Source organism: Cyprinus carpio, chromosome A21 (assembly GCF_018340385.1).
Source record: "Cyprinus carpio isolate SPL01 chromosome A21, ASM1834038v1, whole genome shotgun sequence".
Classification (NCBI taxonomy): Eukaryota; Metazoa; Chordata; class Actinopteri; order Cypriniformes; family Cyprinidae; genus Cyprinus; species Cyprinus carpio.
Genome location: NC_056592.1, coordinates 3318378 through 3344953, shown reverse-complemented (window position 1 = coordinate 3344953; position 26576 = coordinate 3318378). Strand labels below are relative to the sequence as shown.

General features: G+C 38.1%; 1 protein-coding gene and 1 pseudogene across 6 annotated transcripts in view; both read left to right on the top strand.

Moving 5' to 3' along the window:
• Positions 1 to 240: 240 nt before the first annotated feature.
• LOC109058790 (CDK5 regulatory subunit-associated protein 2-like) overlaps positions 241 to 26576 on the top strand; it is a 40115-nt gene continuing 13779 nt past the window's right edge. For 4 of the 6 annotated variants that reach the window (XM_042778585.1, XM_042778580.1, XM_042778584.1 and 1 more), the window contains exons 1-33: positions 241 to 476; positions 3756 to 3814; positions 4386 to 4450; positions 7985 to 8095; positions 8242 to 8318; positions 8963 to 9077; positions 9168 to 9349; positions 9427 to 9568; positions 9918 to 9971; positions 12082 to 12216; positions 12597 to 12716; positions 13033 to 13125; positions 13269 to 13487; positions 13707 to 13877; positions 13960 to 14070; positions 14274 to 14411; positions 14544 to 14723; positions 14807 to 15001; positions 15569 to 15754; positions 15916 to 16045; positions 16220 to 16359; positions 16449 to 16565; positions 16813 to 16959; positions 17040 to 17152; positions 17242 to 17381; positions 19135 to 19266; positions 19371 to 19480; positions 19561 to 19692; positions 22115 to 22180; positions 22316 to 22497; positions 22593 to 23031; positions 23759 to 25325; positions 25985 to 26089. In XM_042778585.1, the coding sequence (XP_042634519.1) occupies positions 424 to 476; positions 3756 to 3814; positions 4386 to 4450; positions 7985 to 8095; positions 8242 to 8318; positions 8963 to 9077; positions 9168 to 9349; positions 9427 to 9568; positions 9918 to 9971; positions 12082 to 12216; positions 12597 to 12716; positions 13033 to 13125; positions 13269 to 13487; positions 13707 to 13877; positions 13960 to 14070; positions 14274 to 14411; positions 14544 to 14723; positions 14807 to 15001; positions 15569 to 15754; positions 15916 to 16045; positions 16220 to 16359; positions 16449 to 16565; positions 16813 to 16959; positions 17040 to 17152; positions 17242 to 17381; positions 19135 to 19266; positions 19371 to 19480; positions 19561 to 19692; positions 22115 to 22180; positions 22316 to 22497; positions 22593 to 23031; positions 23759 to 25325; positions 25985 to 26089 (5926 nt within the window). In that variant the 5' untranslated portion in view covers positions 241 to 423. Of the gene's footprint in view, positions 477 to 1622; positions 1774 to 3755; positions 3815 to 4385; positions 4451 to 7984; positions 8096 to 8241; positions 8319 to 8962; positions 9078 to 9167; positions 9350 to 9426; positions 9569 to 9917; positions 9972 to 12081; positions 12217 to 12596; positions 12717 to 13032; positions 13126 to 13268; positions 13488 to 13706; positions 13878 to 13959; positions 14071 to 14273; positions 14412 to 14543; positions 14724 to 14806; positions 15002 to 15568; positions 15755 to 15915; positions 16046 to 16219; positions 16360 to 16448; positions 16566 to 16812; positions 16960 to 17039; positions 17153 to 17241; positions 17382 to 19134; positions 19267 to 19370; positions 19481 to 19560; positions 19693 to 22114; positions 22181 to 22315; positions 22498 to 22592; positions 23032 to 23758; positions 25326 to 25984; positions 26090 to 26576 lie in introns of those variants that run through there. The other 2 variants (XM_042778581.1, XM_042778582.1) reach the window with 2 other exon arrangements.
• Positions 10874 to 12073, top strand: LOC122149266 (annotated as a pseudogene).

Below are 26576 nucleotides of genomic sequence, written 5' to 3'. Positions count from 1 at the left end.
CCAATAGGAGTGAAGCAGAGGCGGGCTACTCGACCTAATCTGTCCAATCATCTTGCACGCTTCAGCAGCGCAGCGCACACATCGCCACGAAACCTTTTTAATATTCACAAAATAAGCCCTTACCATTGGAAGGTTGCCAGGCAATATCAGCATAATTAATTAATATTTATAAATTCCTCAAATGAGTCATCAACACTATCTAATAAATATTCATAAGCTAAGCCTTAGCCACCACAGTACTGACAGGCCAACTTCTTTGCGCGTGCTCGCACTGTGACGTCACGGATTTTAAAATGGCGGTTCCAACGTCTGCTTTGAAATTACATTCATAATTTATTGCTCACAGTTCAAAAATAACACAACGGACATCATGTTTTGAGAGAAATGTTGTTCACAGATAAAACACTCATATTTTGATACATAATGGATTCCGTGGTCGGCGAGGATCAAACGCTGCCGTTTGACATCAATCTGAGGTGAAGCGCTTTATTTTTTAATTTCTGTCAGTCTGTCAGGCAGCGTTAGCATGTTAGCATGAGGGGAGAAAACATTTAAAATAAGCACGAAAATACTCCCTACCAAATGTTTCCAATGTGTTTTTCAACATTAGAATTAAAAAATGTTTGTTATCTAACGTTACTGATAAAGTTATAGAGATGAGCAAACGTTGTTACAGCACATACGAAGTCATACGATAATTCGTTTTAGATTTGCGTGTCTTAATTTAACCTTTATCGTGTTTTTCGTGGTCCACGTAATGCTTTTACTCTGAATTATCTCAGAAATTGTGCATTTGATGCTCTTGTTATTCTCTTTCATCCGTCTGACAGTTAACTTGTGTGAGTTCTTGACAGCTGCAGAGACGAGTTTTTGAAATTTAATTTAATTGGTTTGATTCAGTTTCAGTTCATTAAAGTATGTGTTTCTAATAAAATGTTTAATATTTTTGCATTGGTATGTTCTGTTTTTATTGAATCCAAAGTCTGAATCCAGCTTTTGTGGTATTATTATTATTATTATTATTATTATTATTATTATTATTATTATTATTATTATTATTATACTGTTGATCGTGTGTGTGGAGTTGAAGTTTGAATCTCACAGCCTTCGTGTTAAAAACAAAACACACATGATCCTCTCAGTTAAATATAGCTGGGACTCGATCTCTCAAGCATCTGGGCACACGAGGCTGTTTTGACATTGTTTATTGCGTTTGGGGAAAATATTTTGGACAGTCTGTTCCTTCACAAACCGTGATCAGACAGGGATAATTAAATTATTATATTAACAACAATTTTTTTATATAGCTGTCTAGATGTTGCATGCATTCAATTAGATGTATTTGCAATAAACAAAAGTGCATGCATTAAATTAAATGCAGTAGGTCTAAATAAGGTCTTATGCAATGAATGCAGACCAGATTAAATGCACGCAGGCTACAAGATTATTATTTGAATTATTTAATCTGTTTTATTAGAGCAATGCATTAATTGCACAGAAAGTATGTAATGCATTGCATTCAGTTTCGGTTTCTAAAGTGGCTTTAGTTGGGTTGTTGAGCAATGATGACAGACAGACAGACAGACAGAGAGAGAGAGAGAGAGTCTCCAGCTGCTGTTATGTGTTGATCATGCGCTTTCATAGCAGAAAACACATTACTTCCTTCCTTGAAACGGCACATAGTGGAATAGCGCTCCTGTTTATTATCTGACGCATTGATCTCTGTATTCTACCTTTCTTTGGCCATGTGAACATGAAGGACTGATGCAGTAGGTAGGTTATAATAACTCTGTTGCACCTGTTCTGCTTGTGTGTAGAGTTAGTGCTGTAGATATGCGTTTGTGTATTTGTAGATCCTTGCTTTATTTCAGAGCTCAGACTTTGTCAAGTTCAGCAGGTCTCTAACGGCGGGAGTTGAAGGACTCTTGGCTTTGACGGTCAAGTTAAAGATGCTGTCCTGATGGTCGTGCCATTGCAGTGTCACCTTTATGAAGCAGGTGGTGAGCCTGTGGGGAAACACAAGACGAAAGCTGATAGCAGTCTCTGACATCTGAGAGGAGCTTTTAACCAATTTATATACATTTCTGAGACTAACTTGTATGTGAACCCATGAGGCAGTTGTATAATAGTTTGTGTGTGTCTTCCTGTGGCTAGCACAATGCTAACGGTGCAGGAAAACGTGAGAAGAGGAAGTTGTTTGGCTGTGATGTGTTGTAGGCTTTCGTTTGGCTCCATCCAACCTGCTCAAAATACTGTAGATTAAAATAAAGAGATGAACAATAGCGGTGACACTGTTAACATTGTTGTTGTTGAGCAAAGTTTCACCTGTTATTGTCTCCACATGAATGTGGTTTCATGAATGCTATGTGGCAAACTAGTTGCCAAGGCAACACCTCTCATTTTCATTTGGTTTAACGTGATCTAATAAAATGAATAAAAATAATACAGACATAAAATTAATGACACAACCAAATTACTAAAATTAGCTAAAGTAAAAATGAGTAAAGCTGACTACAATGAAAATTGAAAATATAAAAGGAAAACATCCAAATAAAAGTATCTTATATAGATTTTAAAATAACATTGGAACTTAACGTATTTACGTCAGTCGATATCTATTTTAACCATGATTAAACATTTTTGTTACTTAAAAAAAAAATGTTTATTTTAGCTAGGTGCCAAAGCAACATTTCTCATTTTCATTTAGTTTAACTTGATATACTGAAATAACTAAAACTAAATTGAAATAAAAATTAATACAAACCGTACAGACATAAAAACTGAAAACCAATAAAACTAAAATTGCAGTGAAAATGGAAAATGTAAGATAAAAACTAATTCAAAATATGAATAAAAACTTGAGTTCTTCACTCTAGTATTTGAAAAACAAACAAGCAAAGTTATTTTTTATGATATATCAATTATATAATCAAACTTAGTAATAACAAATCAAATGTATGAATTAAAATGAATAAACTCATTCTTTTTTATATTCGTGATATTATTTTACTCAAAATATTTTAAATCATACACATTATTCATTGGCAAGTTAGATTGTGAAAATTATACTTTCAAATGTAAGAGTTTGAAATAGGCTATTTTCAAATAAAATGACATAAATCAGCAAAAACAAGATACTAGTTTTAAATATAGGCTTATAAATGGGCCTGAAATAAGATGCATCAGATTCTTTGACCTGTTCTGTTTGACAGCTGCTCGGTCTTATGTAAGTCCAGTGTCCCAGCGGTCTTGCCGTAGGTCTGGGTGACTGTCAGAGGAGTAAAGGAGATTGAACTTGTTAGGAAGCCAAGAGTTGCAGCAAATACACACAAACACAACATAAACATGCTGTAAGTTGTACATTCACATTAGTTTCTGACGGGCTACTTACATCATGTTCTCGCTCGTAGCCAGTGCTGTTCTTTAAAATGGTTATGAAAGCACACACACACACACACACAAATGCCTGATGCCTTGAGGTTGGGTTATGAAAAGCGTCCACAGTCGTATGCATTGTCCATCCTCTCAGTGTTTTTGTGTGTTTCCATGAGCTGGATAGTTAAGTAGAAAAGACGCTGTAGTGTTAAGTGGAACCGTGGGATATTTGCACCTGCTTCATGGATGAACGCTGACACTTTTGGGCTTTGTTGCAGTTGCAGTTTATTTTTCTTGCTGTTTTGCTTTTTTTTTTAAATATATGTTTAAACTCCTGTTTGGCTCTTTGTGTTGTGTGTGTGTGTGTGTTTATGTTGCAGTATTTCCAGGCTGCCAGAGTCTCTGAACAGCGGCAACTTCAGCATGGACGACATGACAGGTACAGACAATCTCATGTCTTGTAATATAATCCTTTGAGCGCCGCATGACTAGAGCTGAGAATCACTCACTACCTCACGATGCATTATATACACATCTCGATGTCACAATTCAGTATGTCACGATGCATGACAAAATCAGTTCGAAATGAATTCTCTCAATATGTACTGACACAAAAAATAATACATGCATGTTAAAAGTGAAACTCATATAGGCCTATACAATTATATATACACTTATAAGGATGTAGATCTTTTTACTTAAATACATTTAGCGCTATAGCCTCTGTTGAATTATAGAGACTGTTTATGCGGAATATGTTTATAAGGAACGAGATGAAAAGTTACATTTTGTTCTTCCCTCCAGCCTTTTACCTTTAACTCTGTAGTGAAGACACACAGTCTGACACACTTGTTGTTTTTCTCTCTGAAGTCTGTCCTTGTGTATCAAACCACATGGTCTTAATCAGATTTTCATCAAAGCCTCAAAATGTGTGGCACAGTGATCATTTTTGGAGTGAACAGAAGCCTGTTTGTTGTTCATTTGTTCGTCTGTTGTCTTGTCGTCTGCAGCATCTCTGTTTCCAGGGCAGAGGATGTCTCCAGCCAAAGCTCTGACTATGAAAGATTACGAGAATGTAAGTACAATAACATCAGAATGTTTGCTTTTGTTTGTTTTCTTGTAATGAGAGAGAGAGACCTGGTGAACTTTTTTACCTAGACAGCCTTTTTAAATGTTACATTTCAGACACACACAAACGTGAATGAAAACATTCTGAAATATAAAACATATTATTTTTAATAAGGAGCAGTTTTTTTTCCATAGTAGACCGTGCAGTTTAAGCATAATCAAAGCAACACAGATTTGTACATTTCCTTTATTGATTTGAAACTAAACCCTTAAAATTAGTTTTATTATGAGCTATATATATATATATTTTTATATATATATATATATATATATATATATATATATATATATATATATATATATATATAAATTAGTTTTATTATGAGCTATATATATATATTTTATTTTTATACTTGGTTGTTTGGCATTGGATGCTCTGCAGTGAATGGGTGCCGTCAGAATGAGAGTCCAAACAGCTGATAAAAACATCACAATAATCCACACCACTCCAGTCCATCAATTCATGTCCTGTGAAGCTAAATGCTGCATGTTAGTAAGAAACAAATCCAATAAGCTGTCAGTTCTGGACAAAATACCAGAATCCATACTCCATAATAACCCTGTTGTCCTCGCACATCAAAATCCGCCAAAAGAGTTTCTTACAAACACACAGCTTTTGGTTTCACAAGAGGTTAACTGATGGGCTGGAGTGGTGTGGATTATTGTGATGTTTTTATCAGCTGTTTGGACTCTCATTCTGACGGCACCCATTCACTGCAGAGCATCCATTGCTGAGGGACTGATTTAATGCTACATTTCTTCAAATATGTTTTGATGAAGAAAGAAACTCATCTGAGTTTGAGTAAATTTTCTGCAAAATTTTTTTAATGAAGAAAGAAATTGAGTAAATTTTCTGCAAATTTTTTCGGTCTGTGGCAATGATGATATTCTGGTATGGAATTTCTGCCTGTCCTTTTAAGGAAAAGTGTTTATTTCTTTGTACTAAGATAAAGATGTGTGTTTGTCTGAATGAGAGAAAGTGTGTTTGTGTGCTGTAGAAACAACAGATTTTTCAAAGGAAGGTGCAACTGCCCATCACCGTGGTATTTGTGGTTATTCCAGACTCTTGTTCCATTTCTATATCTTTCTTTCCCTTCCCCCTCTTTCTGCTCCAGATGTTGAAGTGAAAAACGCTTGGAGTACAATGACGCACAGTTCACTGCCCTGCCAGCCTCTCTTACACACACACACACACACTCATGCCAAACCTCATTACTGACCCACACAGCCTGTTATAGTCGCTCTGTTTCTCTTTTAGCTCTTGTCTCCTCCCTCTCCGTCTCTCTTTCAGTTATTTGGAGAACAGCTTTGCTCATGTTTATTCACAAATGAGTCTGAATATTGTAATGAGGAAGAACTGAATATTCAGAAACATTTCAGTATGAAGGACAGTTCAACCGAAATGAAGAAGGGTTTTTCCTGTCTGTGAATGAATCGTTCAATCTGGTTTTGTGAACTGGATCATTTAAAACATTTAACCTGAAAGAATCACTAATTCATGAATCTGAACTTTCATGAATGTCACAGGAAAACTTCTATTTTCTGTAAAAAAAAAAAAATGAAACATATTGGTTGATTAGGGGATTTTTTCTTATTTTTTATTTTTTTATAATTGACCCTTCACAAAAATCAGTCCCCTTCGTGAACCAGTCATCTCTTCCTCTTTACTAGTTATAGCATGAAATAAACATGAACGAAAATAAGAAGGTATCTTGTTTCAATCGTGAAAAGTCGTCAGTACACACCACTTTTCCACTTTTTCAAGTCCACCGACATTAATCTACTCTCTGGTCTGGTTTGTTTGTTGGACAAAAATGGCAGATTCTGCGTTATGATTGGTCAGATCGCCTGTAATTGAAGTTTGGCGTGTTGGGTTATTTGTTGTCTTGATTGTTTGTAAACTAAATTAAAATGAAATGTTGCCTCATTAATGACTCACCCTCATGTCGTTCCAAACCCGTAAGACCTCCGTTCATCTTCGGAACACAGTATAAGATATTTTAGATTTAGTCCGAGAGCTTTCTGTCCCTCCATTGAGAATGTATGTACGGTATACTGTCCACGTCCAGAAAGGTAATAAAAACATCTTCAAAGTAGTCCATGTGACATCAGAGGGTCCGTTAGAATTTTTTGAAGCATCGAAAATACATTTTGGTCCAAGAATATCAAAAACTACGACTTTATTCAGCATTGACTTCTCTCCCGGGTCTGTTATGAGCGCGTTCACCTCACATCTGGTTCGCGAACGAATCACTCGATGTAACCGGATCTTCTTGAACCAGTTCACCAAATCGAACTGAATCGTTTGAAACGGTTCGCGTCAACAATAAGCATTAATCCACAAATGACTTAAGCTGTTAACTTTTTTAACATGGCTGACACTCCCTCTGAGTTCAAATAAAACCAATATCCCGGAGTAATTCATTTACTCAAACAGTACACTGACTGAACCGAGCCAGATAACGAACAAAACATTGACTCGTTCTCGAGTCAAGAACCGTTTCTGTCGGACGCGTCCGGTTCGAGAACTGAGGAGCTGATGATACTGCGCATGGGTGATTCAGACTGACACACAGCGCGTCTGAACTGAACTGGTTCTTTTTTGGTCATTGATTCTGAACCGATTCTGTGCTAATGTTATGAGCGTGGGTAAACCGAAGGCTTGAATCAAGGGCAATCATCGCCAATGAAGTCATTACGTCGAGCTCCAAAAGAACTGGTGAACCGTTTTCGGCAACAGGTTTATTGAATCAAACTGTCCGAAAGAACCGGTTCGCGGAGAAGAACAGAACTTCCCATCACTATCGGTGATCCGAAAACCAATGCAACCGGTTCTTGACTCGAGAACGAGTCAATGTTTTGTTCGTTATCTGGCTCGGTTCAGTCAGTGTACTGTTTGAGTAAATGAATTACTCCGGGATATTGATTTATTTTAACTCAGAGGGAGTGTCAGCCATGTTAAAAAAGTTAACAGCTTAAGTCATTGGTGGATTAATGCTTATTGTTGACGCGAACCGTTTCAAACGATTCAGTTCGATTTGGTGAACTGGTTCAAGAAGATCCGGTTACATCGAGTGATTCGTTTGCGAACCGGATGTGAGGTGAACGCGCTCATAACAGACCCGGGGAGAGAAGTCAATGCTGAATAAAGTCGTAGTTTTTGATATTTTTTGGACCAAAATGTATTTTCGATGCTTCAAAAAATTCTAACGGACCCTCTGATGTCACATGGACTACTTTGAAGATGTATTTATTACCCTTTTGGACGTGGACAGTATACCGTACATACATTCTCAATGGAGGGACTGAAAGCTCTCGGACTAAATCTAAAATATCTTAAACTGTGTTCCGAAGATGAACGGAGGTCTTACGGTTTGGAACGACATGAGGGTGAGTCATTAATGACATAATTTTAATATTTGGGTGAACTAACCCTATTGTCTGTGTGATTTTGGGACTAACTTCTGTGGTTGCCCTGCAGCAAATCACAGCTCTGAAGAAGGAAAACTTCAACCTGAAGCTCAGGATCTATTTTCTGGAAGAACGTGTGCAGCAGAAATGTGACGACTCCACGGAGGACATTTACAAAACGGTGACAGACACACACCGTCACAAACACACTAGTACACAAATATGACATTGTTCATTCCTGCATATAAAAGCAAGCAGTGGTTTTGTGCTTGATGATCTCAGTTTTTTTTATTGTGTGTAACTTGTCTTGTTTGTCTGTGTGTGTAGAACATTGAGCTGAAGGTGGAGGTGGAGTCAATGAAACGAGATCTGGCTGAGAAACAAGAACTGCTTGTGTCCGCATCGTAAGTCCTGCCCACTTGTTTACTTCCTATTTTTACTAATTATTGGTCCGATGTGACAGAGCATCAAGCTATAAATCCTGTTTCTTCCTTGTTCATTTTGATGCTTGTTTGTCAAAACAAGTGCTACATTTTATCTCTTGATTTCTGTTTTTTCTTTCTGTTTGACAGTTTTAAAGTGTAGCTCCACCCATAGTCAAATTGGATTGGTCCATAATTAAATTCAACATAGCCATTAAACATTAAATTGTATTGATTGGCTGTGAATTCATTACCTAGTGGCAACATTTTGCTCTAAGTGGTACAGAAAAAAATAAACAGTCAGTTAAAAAAAAAAGTAAAATATTTTTTACAATTATATACAATTTGACTATTTTACTGACATGGCTTATAATACTAAAAATAATGGTTTTATTGACAGTAATGTGTAAAGTGATGAAAACCTGTAAAACTGCAAACAGACACAAATTTTTTGAGCTCTTTTGAAAAATAAATAAGCGACAAATGTCATACGTTTTTCACACTGGGTAATGGGTAATGAGTAATAACACCTGGTCATTGTGCTTTCAGGTCAAATATTTACAATTGAATGCATGTAGAATGTGTTGGATGTAAGAAACAGATCCAAATGGTGTGTTTGTGTTTAGAAAAGCATTAGAGAGTTTGGCCAGTCGAGGTGTTGATGATGGCAGAGAGAAGATGCAGAGAAAAATGGACTCCCTCAGAGAAGCTTTCAGTGCTCGGATTCAAGAACTCGAGGAGGTAAAACAAACCTCACAATGTTTATAACGAATGTCTGAGAATGTGTTTTCTTCAAGAGAATCTTTAGTCATTGCTTTCTCTTTCTCTTAATCTCTGCAAGCTGCCCAAGAAGAACTGGAGAGCATGGCCACCATAGCTGAACAGGAGAAGCTGAAGAATCTTGGATTGGAGAAAGAGCTGCAAGCCGCCAACCAATCAGGACCCTCAGCTGATTCAGGCTCCACCCCTGAACGGGTCAGAGAGCTCCAGCAGGCCCTTCAGGAAAAGGAGAGGTGATTTAAAATCCTGAAACATCAATTAACATTAACAAAGTGTAACTATTAACATATCCCTAATATTATTTCCACAGTGTTATTGAGCAGCTGCGGGTGTCACTCAACAATCAAGAATCCGTGATTGGAGAGCTTCGGAGGAATGACCCGAACCAACCAATGGCAGAGCAGATGGCACAGCTGAACTCCCTTATTGGCCAAAAAGACAGTCAGTTACAGGTTAGTCTCTTAAGGTTTCTTTACATAACTGGAGTAACGGCTGCTCTGTGCCTGCTCAAAACTCCTAATGCTGCATAAATGCCAGACTAAGTTATACCTGCTCTGGCTCACCTTAGGCTCTAGTATAAAAGTATACACTTAAAATGGTTGTGTAAATGCATTAAGGTCGTCTCATTACATACACGATATGTGTAAATATGTCTAATTGCCAGTTCATAAGTGCTTCTGTCTAGCCTTTGCAGTGTAAGTTTGGTGTCAGTTTTGTAAAGCACAACAGCTTTCATACATCAAGTTTTGTGCTTGTTACACACATGCAAAAACACTGAGTATTGATTTGTTTATTTTACAGGCTCTTAGGGAAGAACTAGACCGTGGGAGAGGAAATGCAGAAAGAGACAAAGAGGTAAGCAGACAGCTGTTCACATTGTGTCACCAGAATATTCCTTTTCATAAGTACTTGTATAGAGTAAAATTTACTTGTAAGCAAGCCAGCATGATGATATTGGCCTGTGTGATTCATTGGAGCGGTTCGTTCATACATGACAAAAATGGTTGTAAAGGCAGAAAGGGGCTTGAAGCAATTGAAAGCTGATTCAGATTTCAGGGTTTTTCTTTGTGCATTTATAAGCATAATAGTTTACATCTTTTCATTTAAAAGCTTGGTCCCTGAAGTAATTCCTAAAAAAAATATTAGTACAAATCTTGTAATTAAAAATGACAGTAAAGCTCAAAGAGTGTGAGAACCCAGTCAAAGGGCAATGTGCTAAGATGGATTAACAGGCTGACAGCAGTCTGTGACTGTTGCACATGGAAATCAAACATCTCAGGGTCCTGTGCTCAGTTTGGACAGGTGTGTGCAATTGTTTGTGTTCTCCTTTTGAAAATTTGGATGCTGGATTCTGGTTGTTCGCTTGGCAATAGTTTATGTGGTTTTTATCCAATCCTAGTCATTGCTAGGTGGTTGCTATGCGTTCTGGCCAATGTTAAAAGAGTCCACTCTAAAATATCTAATATTCTTGTCTGTAGATAAGACTCAGGTCCCTCCTTTAGTACTAATCTGTGAGATTTTCAGGTGAACATTGGAAGCATTTGACCTGTAACATCCTCATCAGTGGCCCAAATGCAACTCTTCTCATTGGACGCCCGCTGAGCTGAGTGGATTACTCTCTCTGTGTGTGTGTGTGTGTGTGTGTGTGTGTGTTAGCAGACATTGCACACATCACAAGGATTTCCTGTTTTTTTTTTTTTTTTGTGTGTGTGTTAGCAGAGACAAAGTGTAGTCAGTTCAGATTCAGTGCAGAGCAAGATGCACTGAAAGACTCCGAGGCAGATGGAGAGCAGGATTGTAGTGTTGGTCTGATGAACATGCGTGACCCATGCCGTGTATGTGGCGTGTGCCTGCAGGGCGGTCAGTGTCGCTGGTTGTTCAGCGCATGTGGCCGTCTGAGGTTGGCGGTCATCCTTTCTCACGTATTGGGCGTGGAGTTGCAACGAGACGGCTGCAGCGAGTTTCTCTGTGGGAAATGCGTGTTTTTACTCGAGCGTGTCGTGCAATGCGATGTCGCCATTGGACAGCTGCAGGAAACACACGCTGCTCAGCTGCAAAGGCTGCAGAATGAGAGAGATGGACTGAAAGCTCAAATCACAAACAAATACAGCCAACATAACCCGACCAAACTAGGTGGAAACGTACCTCTTAAACAGGAAGTTCAGATCGGAGCAAGTTTAAATACTCCAAAGCAGCTGCAATGCATTCGGTGACCTCAACCGGTTCTACCAAAGCAGCACCAAACACGGATTGCCGGTGTCCACGAAACCCTAAGAAGAAGTCAAGGGCTTGTTTCTGTGAATTCAGGTGGTGACGGCCAACAAGAGAAGTTTAAAGGTCGGTTGAGGAGGTGTGTGAGCCTCGAGCCGCTCAGTAAAACAGGAACAGATCGTTCACAGCGTTCAAAATTAAATCCATCTTCACGTCAAAGTTCAAAAACTGCTGGCGTGCCGGTAACCCGATCTCGTTCTCTTAGTCGAGACTATTTGGACGTCGTAAATAAGAAGAGCGCTTTGATTTCACGGTCAACTTCCCTCCAATCAGTGGCCCTGGAGCAGTATGACCACGCCCTCATCAGTGCCTCACCCCTCAGAAAGACACGCCCACTGAGAGGCTCCACCCCCGTAACCGTAGAAACGACCTCGCTGGTGTTTGATATATTGCAGCTCTTGAAGAGTGTGCAAGGAGTGTGGCCCGTCCCACGATGTAACAGTAGCAAGATTCCAGTACTAACAAATCCACATTTTACATATGGAAGCACCCACAGTGGTGTGTCTTGGAAATCAAAGCTAGATAGTTTTCTGCAAGAGCTGGAGGAGGATTTTAATGATGAATACACACCTCTTAAACTGGAGGTACACACAGATTTTGATGACCCTCCATTTTCTCAAATTATGCCGAGGACATTAGGGCAATGCTTAAGTTTTTTAGCAGCAAATTAAATACATGTTGGTCTTTGTTGCAGGTGTTTGTTGAAAGACAGAATGAATGGAGCAGATTGGAGCAGAAAACCAGACAGCTGACTGAAGAACTGAACGCAGCCAAGAGCAGCAACCAGACGCTCAAACACACACTAGAAGAAACAGAGAGAGAAATGAAGGTAAATACTGTTATTTTAGTTAACTAAAACTAAAACCATGAAAAATTATTTAGTTACTTGAAATAATATACTTTAACTGAAATAAGAATTAAATGTTTCAATTAATAAAAACTATATATACAAATAAAAACAACTATTTTTAAAAGACAAAAACAGAACAAAATTGTGAAAACTTTAACCAAAATTTAAATGAAAACAGAAAATATTTAAAGAAAAACTCATTTGATAAAAACTATAATAACTATAAAAGTATCTCAGTGATAATGAAATGAAAAATGACACATTTTAGAAATGGATTCTATGCACACATAATCTATAAACTAAACATTGTCATTAAATTAACAGCAAAGTTTGTGCATTAAAGTCCTCTTTGTGTTTAGGCTCTTTCTGATGAGCTGGAAGAGAGAGAGAACAAACTGGCTGCGGAGAAGAAGAACTCTCTGAAACGAGACAAAACCATCCAGGGTCTCAGTCTGGTTCTCAAAGAGAAGGAGAAAGAGGTGTGGCCCAGTCAAACATTAATTAAATCAAGCGGGAATACAGAGGAAAACAAATAAAAATTATTTAAATGCAGATTTTGAAAGCTTTTATTATTGGAGATTTTTTTTTTATATCTAAAGCAAATACTTTACAGTTGGCTTTAAATTTAAGATATCTATTTTTTTTTTTTTTGGTGAATGTGGTATTTATTTATTTCGTAGTGTAATTTTACTTTAATACTAGATTTTATTCAGAGCAGTGAATTATTGTGATGACAAAAACTACCATAAAATGTTATTTTACTATTATGTCTTTTTCTTAATTCTTTCTCTTCAGATTGAGGATCTGTCTGGTGATCTTGAAGAGAAGGATCAGGCTCTGGCTAAGGCTCGAGAGGCCCTTCATAAAGCCAAACTACAGAAATATCAGGTTTGTGTGATTGTTCACTTTTCAGTGGTGACTTTGAACAGCTGACTGACAGCTGGAGCTGATTAGTTGCTCCTCATCACTCATATAGGAGGTTGGCGAAGGATTTGTGTAATGTATGCATTCCTTTCTTCTGTGTTTTCCAGGGCGCTGAAGACCAGCAGTCTCTGTTCCTGGAGCAGCAGGCTGAATTGTCACGGCTCCAGGCAGAGGCTCGCTCTTCTCTGCTGGAAGCCCAGAGGCTGCAGCGTGTGCTCGGCAGCAGAGATTCAGAACTGTGCCTTCTTCAGCAGGCCAAACTAGAACTGGAACAAGAGCTGGAGCAGCTACAGCAACAGAAGAAGAAGGGAGACAAGACCATTAACGTGAGTAACACTGACACACACGAAGAAACAAAAAAGTATTTATTTCTTTCAAAAAGCATTGCGATAAACAGCAGTATTTAAAATATTTATTTCATTAGAAAGGAAAATTGCATGGTTCATAAATTAAAATACTCAGATGAACTAAATGTTGAACTAATCATTTTTATTAATAATTTATTTTCATATTTTTTATTTTTTACTTTTGCTTGTTAACTGCAGGATCTTCAGAACCAGTTGAAGAAACTAAACGGTGCTCTGGCTGACAGAGAGAACGCTCTAGAACAGCAGCGTCTAGAACAGCAAGAACAAAACCGTGCTGCTGAACAGAAACTACAGAGCGCCATAGAACGACACACAGCCATCCTGAATCATAAAGACCAGCAGCTGCAGGTACAAACACACACACACACACACACACACACACATATACAGCACCTCTCAGTGCTCGCTTACTCATTCCTGTTTTTTTCAGGACTATATGAACATGGTTAAAGATCTGGAGAAGAACAAAACCCAAGAGGAAGGTGATCCCATGATGGCTAAACTTAGAGCAAGACTGAAGGAGAAGGAGAAAGCACTTGAGGTTTGTGGCTCTTCCTTTATTTTATTCTATATTTATGCAGAGCTCTTAAAGGTACAGTACCAGGAACAACCTGCTTCAGATGATGAATCCAGGTAGATGGTCGTATGTCAGTGATTTGTGTTTCTCTGTTTGCGTTGTGCACAGTTGTCAGTCCAGATATCATACAAATATATATATTTATGTGCTTTATTGTCTGTGAGCAGAAAGCCTTGGATGAGAAGTTTGCAGCAATGGAGGAGAAAGAAAATGAGATCCATTTGCTGCAGCTGAGCTTGAGAGAGAAAGAAAGAGATGTGGAGCATCTCAACAACCTGCTCTCACACAACGAGGAGACTATTAATGTAAGAGTGTGTGTTTATGTGATAAAGAGAGAATTTGCATTGGTAAATTTTTCATTTCTTCACGTTAAAGGTTTTTTTATGTGCTAATGTTGAATCAGATACTGATGGTTTCTCTAAATCTCTTTGTGTGAAAGTTTTGATGCTCTCATAAAGGAAAGAGATCTCGAGCTGCAGCAGCTATTGAACTCGCTGAAGAATCTTCAGAGATGTAAAGAAGAGACTGAGCAGAACCTTCAGAGGGCTCTGAGAGAGAAAGACGCCATTATACAGCACTTAAAGCAAGCACTGGACAACAAAACGAGAGACATGGAGGTACAAGTCACACACTGTAGTTTTTGGTGCAGGTGCGAGTCAGAATTTGGTTGATGTGAAGGTGTTTTTTCCTCGCTTTGCAGGAGATGGCCAATAGGGTTCTGAACCAATCAGAGTCTCAGGGTCGTGACCTCGCAGAGCAGATGAGTCAGAGGTTAAAGGTCACAGAGGCGATGCTGTCAGAGGCGGTGAAGGACAGAGAGAGGCTAGTGACCGAGAACCAAACCGCTGTAGAAAACCTGCTGGCCAACATCAGCAGCAAAGACCAGCTTCTGAAGGTACTGAATACCAGTATTATTTTACTATCTTTGAGATACTATTATAGTTTTGTAAATTGAATTTTTATATTCATTATTAATTAATTTCATATTTAATTTAAAGGGATAGTTCATCCAAAAATTACCCCATGATTGAAAGCTCAGATTGTATGCGTCTGAAAGAAGTAAGACATATACATCTAGGATGGCTTGAGGGTGAGTAAATCATGGGGGAGTTTTCATTTTTGGGAGAACTATCCTTTTAATTACATTTTTTATTTTTATATTTTTTTCCATTTTGATTGTTATGTTTTAGTAATTTGGCAAATTTTATTATTATAATTTTTTAAATAGGTCTGTTTTTATTCATTTTTTAGTTGGAAGTTATTCTACTAAATCAAGTTCTGTTTTTTTTTTTTAATTATTTATTTAGTTTTTATTTATTGTTCAGTTTTATTTTATTTGAAGTAATGAAAACAAATGTTTTTTTTTTAATGGTTTTGATGCACTTGTACACTAATGCTTGATTTGTGTTCTTCTAAGCACAGTTTCCTATCACTTAAAATTGTTTGTTTTTTGTGTTTGTAGGAGAGTGCGGAGCATCACTTACAGGCTCTGAATGATCGTACAGCAGAATTGCAGGATCTTCGTAAGCAGTTGGCAGATACACAGCTGCAGCTCAGAAACGCACAGAGACTGAATGCCACGCAGGATGGTCACCTAGAGACTGCTGAACTCCGTGCAGTGTTGGCGGAGAAGGACGCCCTCATCAATGTGAGACTTTGACCTGTAATCTTTTGATCACAAGTCTGTGTTTACACTTGGATCGATTGCTCGGTCCGGAACTGGAATCGTTCTAGTGTGCGAACATCTTCATAAGACGGTTATGTTGTAGTAAGGAAATGTCAAGTGATGTTGTTCTGTTGGTTTTATAGAAGCTGCTAGACCGTGGACAAGAGAAAGATCGCATCCTGTTGGAAATGAAGACGAGTGAAGCTCTTCCTCCTCAGGTGCTGGAGCTCAGACAGACTATTGAGGTGCTGCAAGAGAAACTTGAGAGAGAAGGTGAGAGTGTTTTAGTCCTGTAAGAATAAAACAGTTTTGCAGTAATGATGCACATATGGGCAGATAACTGATATTTCTTTGAAAACACAGGTATTGTCAGTAATATACAATGCATCATTTAAATTCAACTTAAATTATATCTAGAAAAATGTTAATTTGTGTGTGTGTTTGTAGCTGAGCTGAGCAGGCGAAACAGTGAGGAAACTCTAGATATAACTACAGTCAGTAAGAAATCAGTGGTGGTTTTGAAGAAAGAGCTCACACAGAAAACAGAAGCGCTGAACGCCGCTCTGAAGAGAGAGAACCAGCTTAAGGTCTTTGATTTAAGATCTTAAGAATTTATGGATTTGGGTTTTTTTTTACATGTGAAGCTTATAGAGTAACTGTGTATGCTTGTGATTAGATTTCTCTAGCAGAGCTTCAATCCACGGTCTCCGAACTGGAGACACGATTAGAAGGACAGACAGCCAATATTGAGTCCCTTACATCAACTCTCAACACTAAAGAAGAAATCATTACTGTGAGTATAAATCACAAGCACATAATACTACCGTTTAAAGTTTTGATGTCAGTAAAATGTTTTTTTTTTTTTTTTTTTTTTTTTTATGTAATTAATGATTCTATTCAGCAAGGATGCAATTGATCGAATTTGACAGTAAAACATAAAACAGTAAAACTGTAAAATATTAAACTTTTCAGACACAGCTAGCATAAGCTCTGAGGTTAGTTTAGGGTATGTGCTTCTGTCTGATTCTGGTTCTTTGCAGGAGCTGCACCAGCGTTTGTCTCAGAGAGGGGACAGTCGACTTCCTCTGACCCGGGATCAAGCTTCCCAGCTGGGTGAGAGTGAATGCAGCATCTCCTCTCTCCCTCAGAGAGAAAGAACCATCATTGGAGGAGATCGCCAACAACAGGTACATGTGAACACATGCATGCATTCCTTAAACTGATACACGTTAGCATTTCTAATGTTGATTTCCTTGCCACTTTGTAGGATGTTGCATCTTTATCTGATCTGCTGACTGAGCAGATGGAGTTAAACCGAGCTCTGAGAGCTGAGCAGCATCTCTACTCTGACCTCATCAGAGCTGTCAAAGAGCGTGACGGGTGCGTTTAACACATAAAAGGTCGTACTGTTGTAATGTGATGCTACACACTTGAAATCTGCATTTTAATTATGTTTTGTTTTGTTTCAGTGTTGAGAGGCTGCAGGCGCTGCAGCTAGAGCTCACAGGGGTGTCAGTCCTCAGACAGCAGCTGGAAAGTGGAGTCAAGATGAACACAGAGCTGAGAGACCAGCTACAGAAAGAGATCCAGAGAGCCAAACAAAGAGAAGGTGCAGTACAGACAGAGAGCACAGAAAACCAATCAGATGTCATGCTGTAATCTCCCAAAATACCACAGTCAGAACCTTTCAGTTTCAGTTTCTAGCAAGCAATGATGCAGGGCTAAAGCCAGTTCAAGGTCAGAGCTAATGGCTTAATATTTTGCCCATCAGGTTGTTGACTTTCTGGATGACTCTTATTTTTATCAGCCCTGCATCTGGTTTAAAGCAGGACACAATAACAGCACATCCAGCTTTTACATCATTCTCATCCCCACATAACCATGCTCTATTTATATGAAAGCTTGCATTTCTCTTTTTTCTGATATGCATGAATGTTTGTTCTGTTTTCTTTTGTGTTCTGAAATTCTCTGTCACTCTTGTCCATCTTGTTCATCTCCTGTTTCTGTCTGTTTTCTGCTCTGTTCATTCATTCATTCATTCATTCATCTGTGATTATTTATTTATAGATAAAATATTCTTTGTAATAAAGTGTTTTAAATGTCTGTGTGGCTCATCAACACTAAAACATCTGTACATTCAGCTCATCCCACCCTGCCTTATACACGTATATGGCTTCCCTTATTCAGCCTTTTTATGCATACTAATGAAAACCTTTTCAATCCATTAACTTTCACAATCATCACAAGAGCCTTATATACTCACTGTTTTTTAAGTTCCGTATTTGCATATGAATGCAGAAGAGGTGGATCAGACAGTTTTCAATTACACTGAATGCTGAAAATGAAACGCGCTCTGTCTGTTTCTGCTCCATTTACCCATAATCCTCTTGTGTCCATCTGCTATATATATATATATATATATATATATATATATAATATATATATACACATACATATACATATATACATATACATATATACACAGACACACACACATACATATATATATATATATATATATATATATATATATATATATATATATATATATATATTATATATATGAATGTATATGTAGGTGTGTGTGGTGTGTGTGTGTGTGTGTGTATGTGGTGTATATATATATATATATATATATATATATATATATATATATATATATATATTATATATATATATATATATATATTTATATATTCAATCATATATACATGAACAGTATATATAGAGGGAGAGTAATATTTTGAAGTAGCTTCTATTTTTATATTTAGTACTTAAACCTAAACGTATTTTTTGTCAACATTTTTTATTTTATTTCAGCTTTGTTTCAGTTATTGAAAATTTTTAATAGCTTTAGTTACACTGAAGTGGATCAAGAGAAACTTATTTATTTGATCATTTTATTCCCACTTTATAATTTTGAATTTAATTCAAATTGAATTTTGGTTCTATATGCCAATCATCTTTCTGTACACAAACACAAAACAAAACAAAAGCACCTAATTAACTTTTCTATTGACATTACTTTTAACTTCCTAACCCATGTCTTGCTATGGCTCTCATTTTCACCACTCACAGAGTAGTCTGTATGCTTTAATGCTTAAATAAACTTGCAGTAAATATGTGCATAAAATAAATATGCGTCGACATAGTGTTTAGTGTATATTCTATTCTATGGCACAAATTTGGCCATCCCCTTCTTATTATAATTTATTGTGTTTTCTCAACTGTTCTTTAAAGACCAATATGCAGACAACAAGGTTAAAGTTGTTCATATTTTTGAATAGGATGTTGTACATAAATACTAAATATGTTTGCAGTGGCACTAACTGCATGTTTGTATACTGTATATGTGTGTGCAGGGTCGAACCCTTTAGAGTTAGAGAGTATGCGTGATGCACTGGAGGAAGCTCAACGCTGGAATGCTTCTCTGCAAGCCAGACTGGGACAGATCCAGAACCGAGGAGGAGGGGTTGGACAGGCCAACGATTCTGGTACATATACATATCATATATGTATCATTTGGCCATTTCTTAATTTAATTAGTTAAATTATTTTAGTTTGTTTGACTTTAATCGAATTAATCTGATGATTTTAGTGGACACGCTGAGTTTGATTGGCGATCAGACGTCCTATATGAGTATATGTGTTGGCGACGGGCCAGAGGAGGAGCTACAACACTTGACCGTTGAACAGCTCAGAATAAAGGTGAGTGCCTAATCACTGATTGCTGTATACTTTTTGTCAAACAAAATTTGAAAGGTTTACATTTTTTCTCTCATTTTCAGGTTTTAGAGCTTCAGGCAGTCAATGCCGAATTGCAGAAGAAGCTGCTTCTGATGGAGCAAGACATTGTGGGTAAAGATCCTACAGACTCTCAGAAAGAACCAGACCTAATCAACCTCTCAACTCCAATCAAGGTATTAAAGATCACAGTGAAATCTTTTCAAAAATAGTCTTAGAAATACTGTTGGTTTACTTCTTATGTGATTTTTTTTTTTTTATATATATATACATTTGTGACCCTGGAGCACAAAACCAGTCTTAAGTCGCTGGGGTATATTTGTAGCAATAGCCAAAAAAAAAAAACACTGTATGTGGGTCAAAATTTTTGATTTTTCTTTTATGCCAAATATCATTAGGATATTAGGTAAAGATCATGTTCTATGAAGATATTTTGTACATTTCCTACCGTAAATATATGAAAACGTAATTTTTGATTAGTAATATGCATTCCTAAAATATATGAAATAGTGATTGAACCACCACTCGCTAGGAGACGTTGTGAATGTCCGTAAAAGATGTTAAATGATGGCTCAGCCCGCAATAGCACTTATGTGCAAGTGAAATTTATTTACAGTGCCAAAAAAATAAATACAATCCAATAGTGAAAAAAAATATATATACAGGTGCACAAAGTACCAAAGAAACAACAAACAGAAAAATAAAGAGGGAATAATCCAAATGAGAAGAAAAAAAAAGTCAATATACCGGTAAGTATCTACAATATACAGGAGTTGGAAAGATTGCTTGAGGCACCACAGTTGCACTCTCGCTCCGACTTGGTAAACAAGCAATCTTTCCAACTCCTGTATATTGTAGATACTTACCGGTATATTGACTTTTTTTTTTTCCTTACCGATTATTCCCTCTTTATTTTTTCTGTTTGTTGTTTCTTTGGTACTTTGTGCACCTGTAATTGTCCATAAAGTTGTCCATTTGGACAAACTTTAAAGGTGATTTTCTCAATATTTTGTTTTTTTTTTTGCACCCTATTTTCTCAGTATTTAGATTCCAGATTTTGAAATAGTTGTATCTCGAATATTGTCCGATCCTAATAAACCATACATCAATCGAACGCTTATTTATTCAGCTTTCAGATGATGTATAAATCTCAATTTCAAAAAATTGACACTTAAAACTGGTTTTGTGGTCCAGGGTCACATTTGTGTAAAGCTGACATTTGGTTTGATGCCAATATGAAATGTGGCCCAACTTCTTATGTTCTTTAACCTCTTTACCTTTAACCTCAGACCTTCCGATTTTGTGCTTGTGTTCCGTTTATGATTGACTTCTTTTCTGTAGTTGAATTTGTAGTTTACTAACATTAGTCAGCAGTAGGTTGAACCTTCTCTAGAAGTTTGTTTCTGTAGCATGTTTGTCTGCCGAATGAGTGTTTATGTATGTATTGGTGGAAGGGGTGTGTGATATCACAATTTTTGTTTGTGGCCAATTAATATGTATTCACGATCTGCTTTTGAAGAAATATCGTAGTACCGTGCTACAGCAGATTATTTGTTTGTGTTTTGGATCTTCTTTTTAAGGATTATGTTAGTACCGTGCTACAGCACACATTATATGTTGAAGATTTTGCATTATTTGCATGTGCTTTAAAGCCTTGCCGGTTAACTATTTAATTTGCGTGCTGTTCTGACATTCGCCTTTTCTGAGCGCTTACACCTGAAGTGCGCGCACACTAAAAAGCCTGTCAAACAGTGCCTGATTACTGCGTCTGATTGTGCTAATACTGTCAAAAACACACAAGGTTTACATATAAACAGTTGGTTATTTCTAAAGTGATAATAAACAGTTAAGAGAAAAACAAATGCATGCCTGTATTTTAGATGCGTGCAGCTCTAAAAGTGACAGTACTAAACATGCTGTCACTTGTCATTGAAGGGATGGTCTAAATATGAATAAATTAGGATAGAATTTAGAATCAATGTATAATTTATACAGTGAAGTGTATATAGTGTTTTTGTTTTTTTTTTTCATTTATATTTGTGGAATTCAATTTTCTTTGAATGCTACACTGTTAAATAAAAATGTTGCGCCGTTAAATACTACACCTGATTAAAAAAAAAGTTTTAATTGATTATTATGTGTATTTGAAATGTGTGACAGAATTTTTATTTTCGCCCACTTTGGCCTAAATATCTGTCATTCTTTTTTTGTTATCTTGTAACTCTTTGTTTTAAAATAGGGAAATTAGTTTGGCTGTACTCCTCAGAAAACTTGCAAAATAGTAAAACCAACATAAAATCGTGAATTGTGATTTTCCTGAAAAAAAATTATGATATGATATTTTTGCTATATCGCCCACCCCTAGTCTGTGGTTATTTTTGTTTTTTTTACTCCCTCTAGTTCTTTCTCTCTGTCTCTCTCTTCCGTCCCTGCTAACTCCTGTTATCTCCTCTCTCTGTCTTTCTGGCTTATTTTCTTAACCATGATCACCTGCAGCCGCCCCCATCCTACCGTTACTGTGCACTTTCTTTATATTCTGTTCCATTGTGGCATTTTGCGTTGTTAAGTCATGTGTCACCAAACATGCCATTACTGTAGCAAACACCGATACAGCAGAAACCGACTTCTGAAGATGAAGTGACACTAATGCCTCCAAACACAAAGGTAAGAGATTTTATGGAAATAGATCAGTCAATTTGGTAATAATATACTTGTAATCTTGAACCCCAGCTTTCAATCTGGAAACCCCAGTGGTCTTGTTTTAGTATTTACTGTTGTCCCATGTGTTGTTGATCTCTGGAGAGATGTGATGAAGGAGATCGTTCTCCAGAGGATGTTGGTGAGAGTAATCAACCATCACAGACTCAAAGAGAGCAAAGTGGAGTGCAGCCCACATCCAGATTCATTAGGGATGAATCGGAAAAAGCAGAACTCAGATTGCTTCTCTCAGATTGTGGAGCGGAGTCAGTATCTCAACTCCGGTATGTTTTGAATAACATTGACATTGTAGCTTTGGTTGTATGTCAAATCAAAGCTTTAAAAAAACAACAAACTCTTTAACTGCTGCAATTTGTAGGGAGCAAGTGGCCAAACTCCGCTTGGAAGCATCAGAACTCCGTGGATTTTTGAAGAAGGAAAACGTCACTGAGTCCAAAGAAAGTGCAGAGAGTTCTGGAGAAAGTGACAGCCATAGAGACTTGCACCAAACCGTGAAGGTGCTCCGCTCAGAAGCCAGAAGTCACCGAAAGATAATTCGACTGCTAAAAGAGCAGCTGCAGCAGAACTCGGTTTCAAAAGATAGAATTCAGATTGACCCAAAGATAATGGACGGCGTGGACAACAACATGGAACAACTGCAGACACATCATGAAGATTCGCAGAGACACACCAACACACTGGAGAAAGAGAACAGACAAAAAGAAAAGAAAGAAATGGAGGAGAGATATGAGAGAAGAAGGCAGGGTCAAAGCACCAAACCCACCAAGAATCAGAAGCAGCACATGGCCAGACATGCAGTGAGTATCAGTCAAATATGCTGCTGGAAAAAGGTAGAAAGTCTAGCATAATCGTTGGTAATTGTTGTGGGTTCAAACCCACCAAGAAGCAATTATGGCTGAATCTTCAACTTCTGGAGCAACCTTGAGTTAAGTGCCTTGTTCAAGGACTCAGTAGTAGCTCATTGCATGCAGGAATTGAACAAGCAACCATTCGATTAGCAACCCTATTATCCCAGGGTTGCCCAGTCCTGTTCCTGGAGACCTGCCTTCCTGCAAAGTTCAGCTCCAACCCTTATTAAACATACCTGAACTGGCTAAGTAGGATCTTCAGAAGCACTTGATAATTACAGACAGGTGTTTTGGGAGCAGGGTTGGAACTGAGCTTTTCAGGTAGGTAGATTTCCAGGAACAGGATTGGGCAACTCTGCTTTGTTCTGTATTGCTGGGTTGACAATATTAATTTATCGATTTTAATTGATCTTCATTTTGATGAGCTGATAACTATTCCCTTTTTTTTTTTTTTTTTTTTTAGAAAAAATAACATATACTGTACCTGATATATAGCTAAATGAATCTTTATTGAATCAAAGCAAGCTTGTGAATTGAATTATCCAGTATGACACACCACCCCTTCTTCCCACTTCTTACCTCTAGTGTGGAGATGCATCCAAACCTGTATTAAAGTCTTCTTTGTCTTTTCCAAAGTGTCTTATCAGTAAGATAATCCTAATGTCCTTTGTTTTAGGCATATGTAAAATCTCGGCTACCAGTACCTGTTTGTCCCAGTAGGAGTTCTGGGCAGAGTTCAGAAGATCTGAGTGAGCTGAATTCAGGCCACGTTCACCCCAGAAACAAAGACTACCTGAATGGGGCGGAAGAGTCTGATTATAGCACGGACAGCAAGATGTCTTCGAGATCAGCTGAGCACAAACACCTCAATTTAGACCATGTTAAAGATGCAAGGCTGAGTCCAACTGCTGGAACAAAACAAGACACTAACATGAACCTGAATCTTGAATCCGAGCTCATGGCACAATTAGAGTTGCTGAATCAAGAATGCCAAGAGAAAGAGGATCTAATCTCCCACCTAAGACAACGAGTCCAGGAATGGGACGAGCTACAGGCAGAGATACAGGAGAAGGACAAGCTCAACCGAGAATACCTGGAAGCCCTACACGCGGCAGAGTCTACTATTGCGTACCTCACCGCATGCAGCTTGGACTCGGAGTGTGGAATCGGTCAGACAGGAGATGTAACATTGCTGCAACGTTGTGCAGATCTTCAGAAGGCTGTTGAGGAGAAAGACAGACTCAACGCTCAACTCTTGGACTGCTTGAACTCTGCTGAATCCGCCATTGCATTGCTCCAAAATGTTGACACTACAAGCAGCCAAATGGACCTTGGGCAAAAAGTCCCAAAGGCACTTTGCGAGAGGCTTGAGGACTTGATTGGACAGATCAGAATTTCTCAGCAAAGCGATGACAGGTCAAAAGACACTCACAGCACAGAGGTTGGTCCAGCGCTAGGACCTGATTCTGACCTACGGCGACAGGTAGAATCACTGCAGGAGTCACTGTTGCAGCAGTGCAGGATGAATGCAGAACTACAGGAGAAGCTGTGGACTTCAGAAGCAGCTGTTAAAAAGTTGAGTGCAGCTGTCAGCGCTAAGCGCAACAGCGCGCCCACAGGTCTGGAGGGGAATTACACTCCTGGACCAGAAGGAAAGGACCTGTCATTGCAACAGCTGACAGAGTGTCTATCTGAGTGCATTAGAGCTGCTGAAGGCGCAGTCAAGTCTTTCGCAGACGTTTGCTCCAAACCAAACCAGTCTCATGAGGAGATCTTGTCCAGTCCAGAGTTAAAGCAATGGCTTGAGAGGCTGCAGCGCGCTCTGCTAGAGAGAGAGTCTCTGGAGGACCCAGCCTGCACTGAGAGACACCAACAAAAGACAAGCACACCCATTCACAACCCTGAGATTCCTAAACCAGAACCACAACAGAATGTTCGGGAGCCTGCGTCCTCACACCAGAATCTTCATAAGAACCTCTTGATGCTTCTTCAGATTCATACTGAGTGTGCTCAGAAAATTAACGAACTTGAGAAAGCTGTTAGTGGGCGTGCCCAAAGTGGAGGAGGTGGAGATGCGCCTGGAAATGAAAGTCTGGAGAGGAACGCCCAGATCGAAAGTTTGCAGAAGGCTCTGAAGGAGAAGCAGAGGGCATGTCGGAAAATGGAGGAGAAACTGGCGATTGCTCAGTCGGTCATTGCAGTGTGTGGCTCAAATAAGGAGAAACAGTCTGATCAGCGTAAAGGTGAGAAGAACACACATGCAGTACACTCAGTTAAGGGTAAACAATGCTCAAACTAGAGAGGCTGCAAAAACACAAAATGATAAAAATATCAGTTGTCACTCTATATCTCCCAATAAATGTCTTAGTAAGATGATTAAATGCCTAGTTTCATGATCAAAACTCTGTATTTTCAAAACATATAATGCAATGCGATACAATGATGATTGAGAGATGAGCAAATAAACGTTTCTCAAAAACCTTATGGATCATATCTGCTACTCACATTTGAACATGATTTTTCTAAAAAAAATTAAGTATGGATAAAGTTGCTTCAGTCCAGTAAGTGTTTATATTAGTGAAATATTAATAGCAATATAAAAGTCATTCTTATGTTTACTTGAGAATAATGGATATTTTTACAAATATGCTAAAAGGCCTTTTACTTGCTTATAAACTATTAATCAGATGGTGTAAGATGTAGTAGATTTAGTACAATGTGTATGTGTATCAAATATGATACAGTAGGCTTTATAGGGTTAATGTGTATTATTGAAAAATGGCTCATCTGTTTGGCCGATACCAACCTGCATTTAGTGCCATTCCGGTATTGTGGTACTAGGACAGCATGTTGCTTTTTTTGGCCGGGGGCTGCTCTTCTCACCTCTGCCTGTGTGCTCTAGCGCCCCCTTGTGAACGGGATGATAAAGGGGTGCAGGTGGAGGCGCAGGACCTCGGGTATGAAACGAGTGGAAGGAGTGAGACGGAGGTGGAGGGCAGTAGCACAGGTAGACAGGGGAAAACTCTTCTTTTTAATAAGACTGCATGTCAGGGTTCCTGCATGGAAAGGTGATTTCAGACTCTGCTATCTCCATCAATGATCCAAGCTTTGCAAGCTGTTACTGACTGCATGCTCATAGTAAACTGGTGTTACACTTTGGGTAATTTAAAGGGATAGTTCACCCAGAATTGAACATACTTCCTTTAAATCACGTTGTTCCCAACTTGTATAAAGTTTTACTCCACATAACACAAAAGTTTAGCAGAATGATGGTGCTGTTTTTTTTCCTGTTGGTAAAATCACAAGGGTGCGTAAACAGTGATAGAATTGTAATTTTTGGGTGCACTTATCCTTCAACCTTGGTTATGTGTTTGTTAGCACGTGTTTGTGTATGCTCAGTTTGTTTTAACATGGTTTGCTTCACTTCCTCTGCATGACCAATCCATCCTTGATTTAATAATGTAAATAATGTGGCATCTTTGAGGACTGTAACC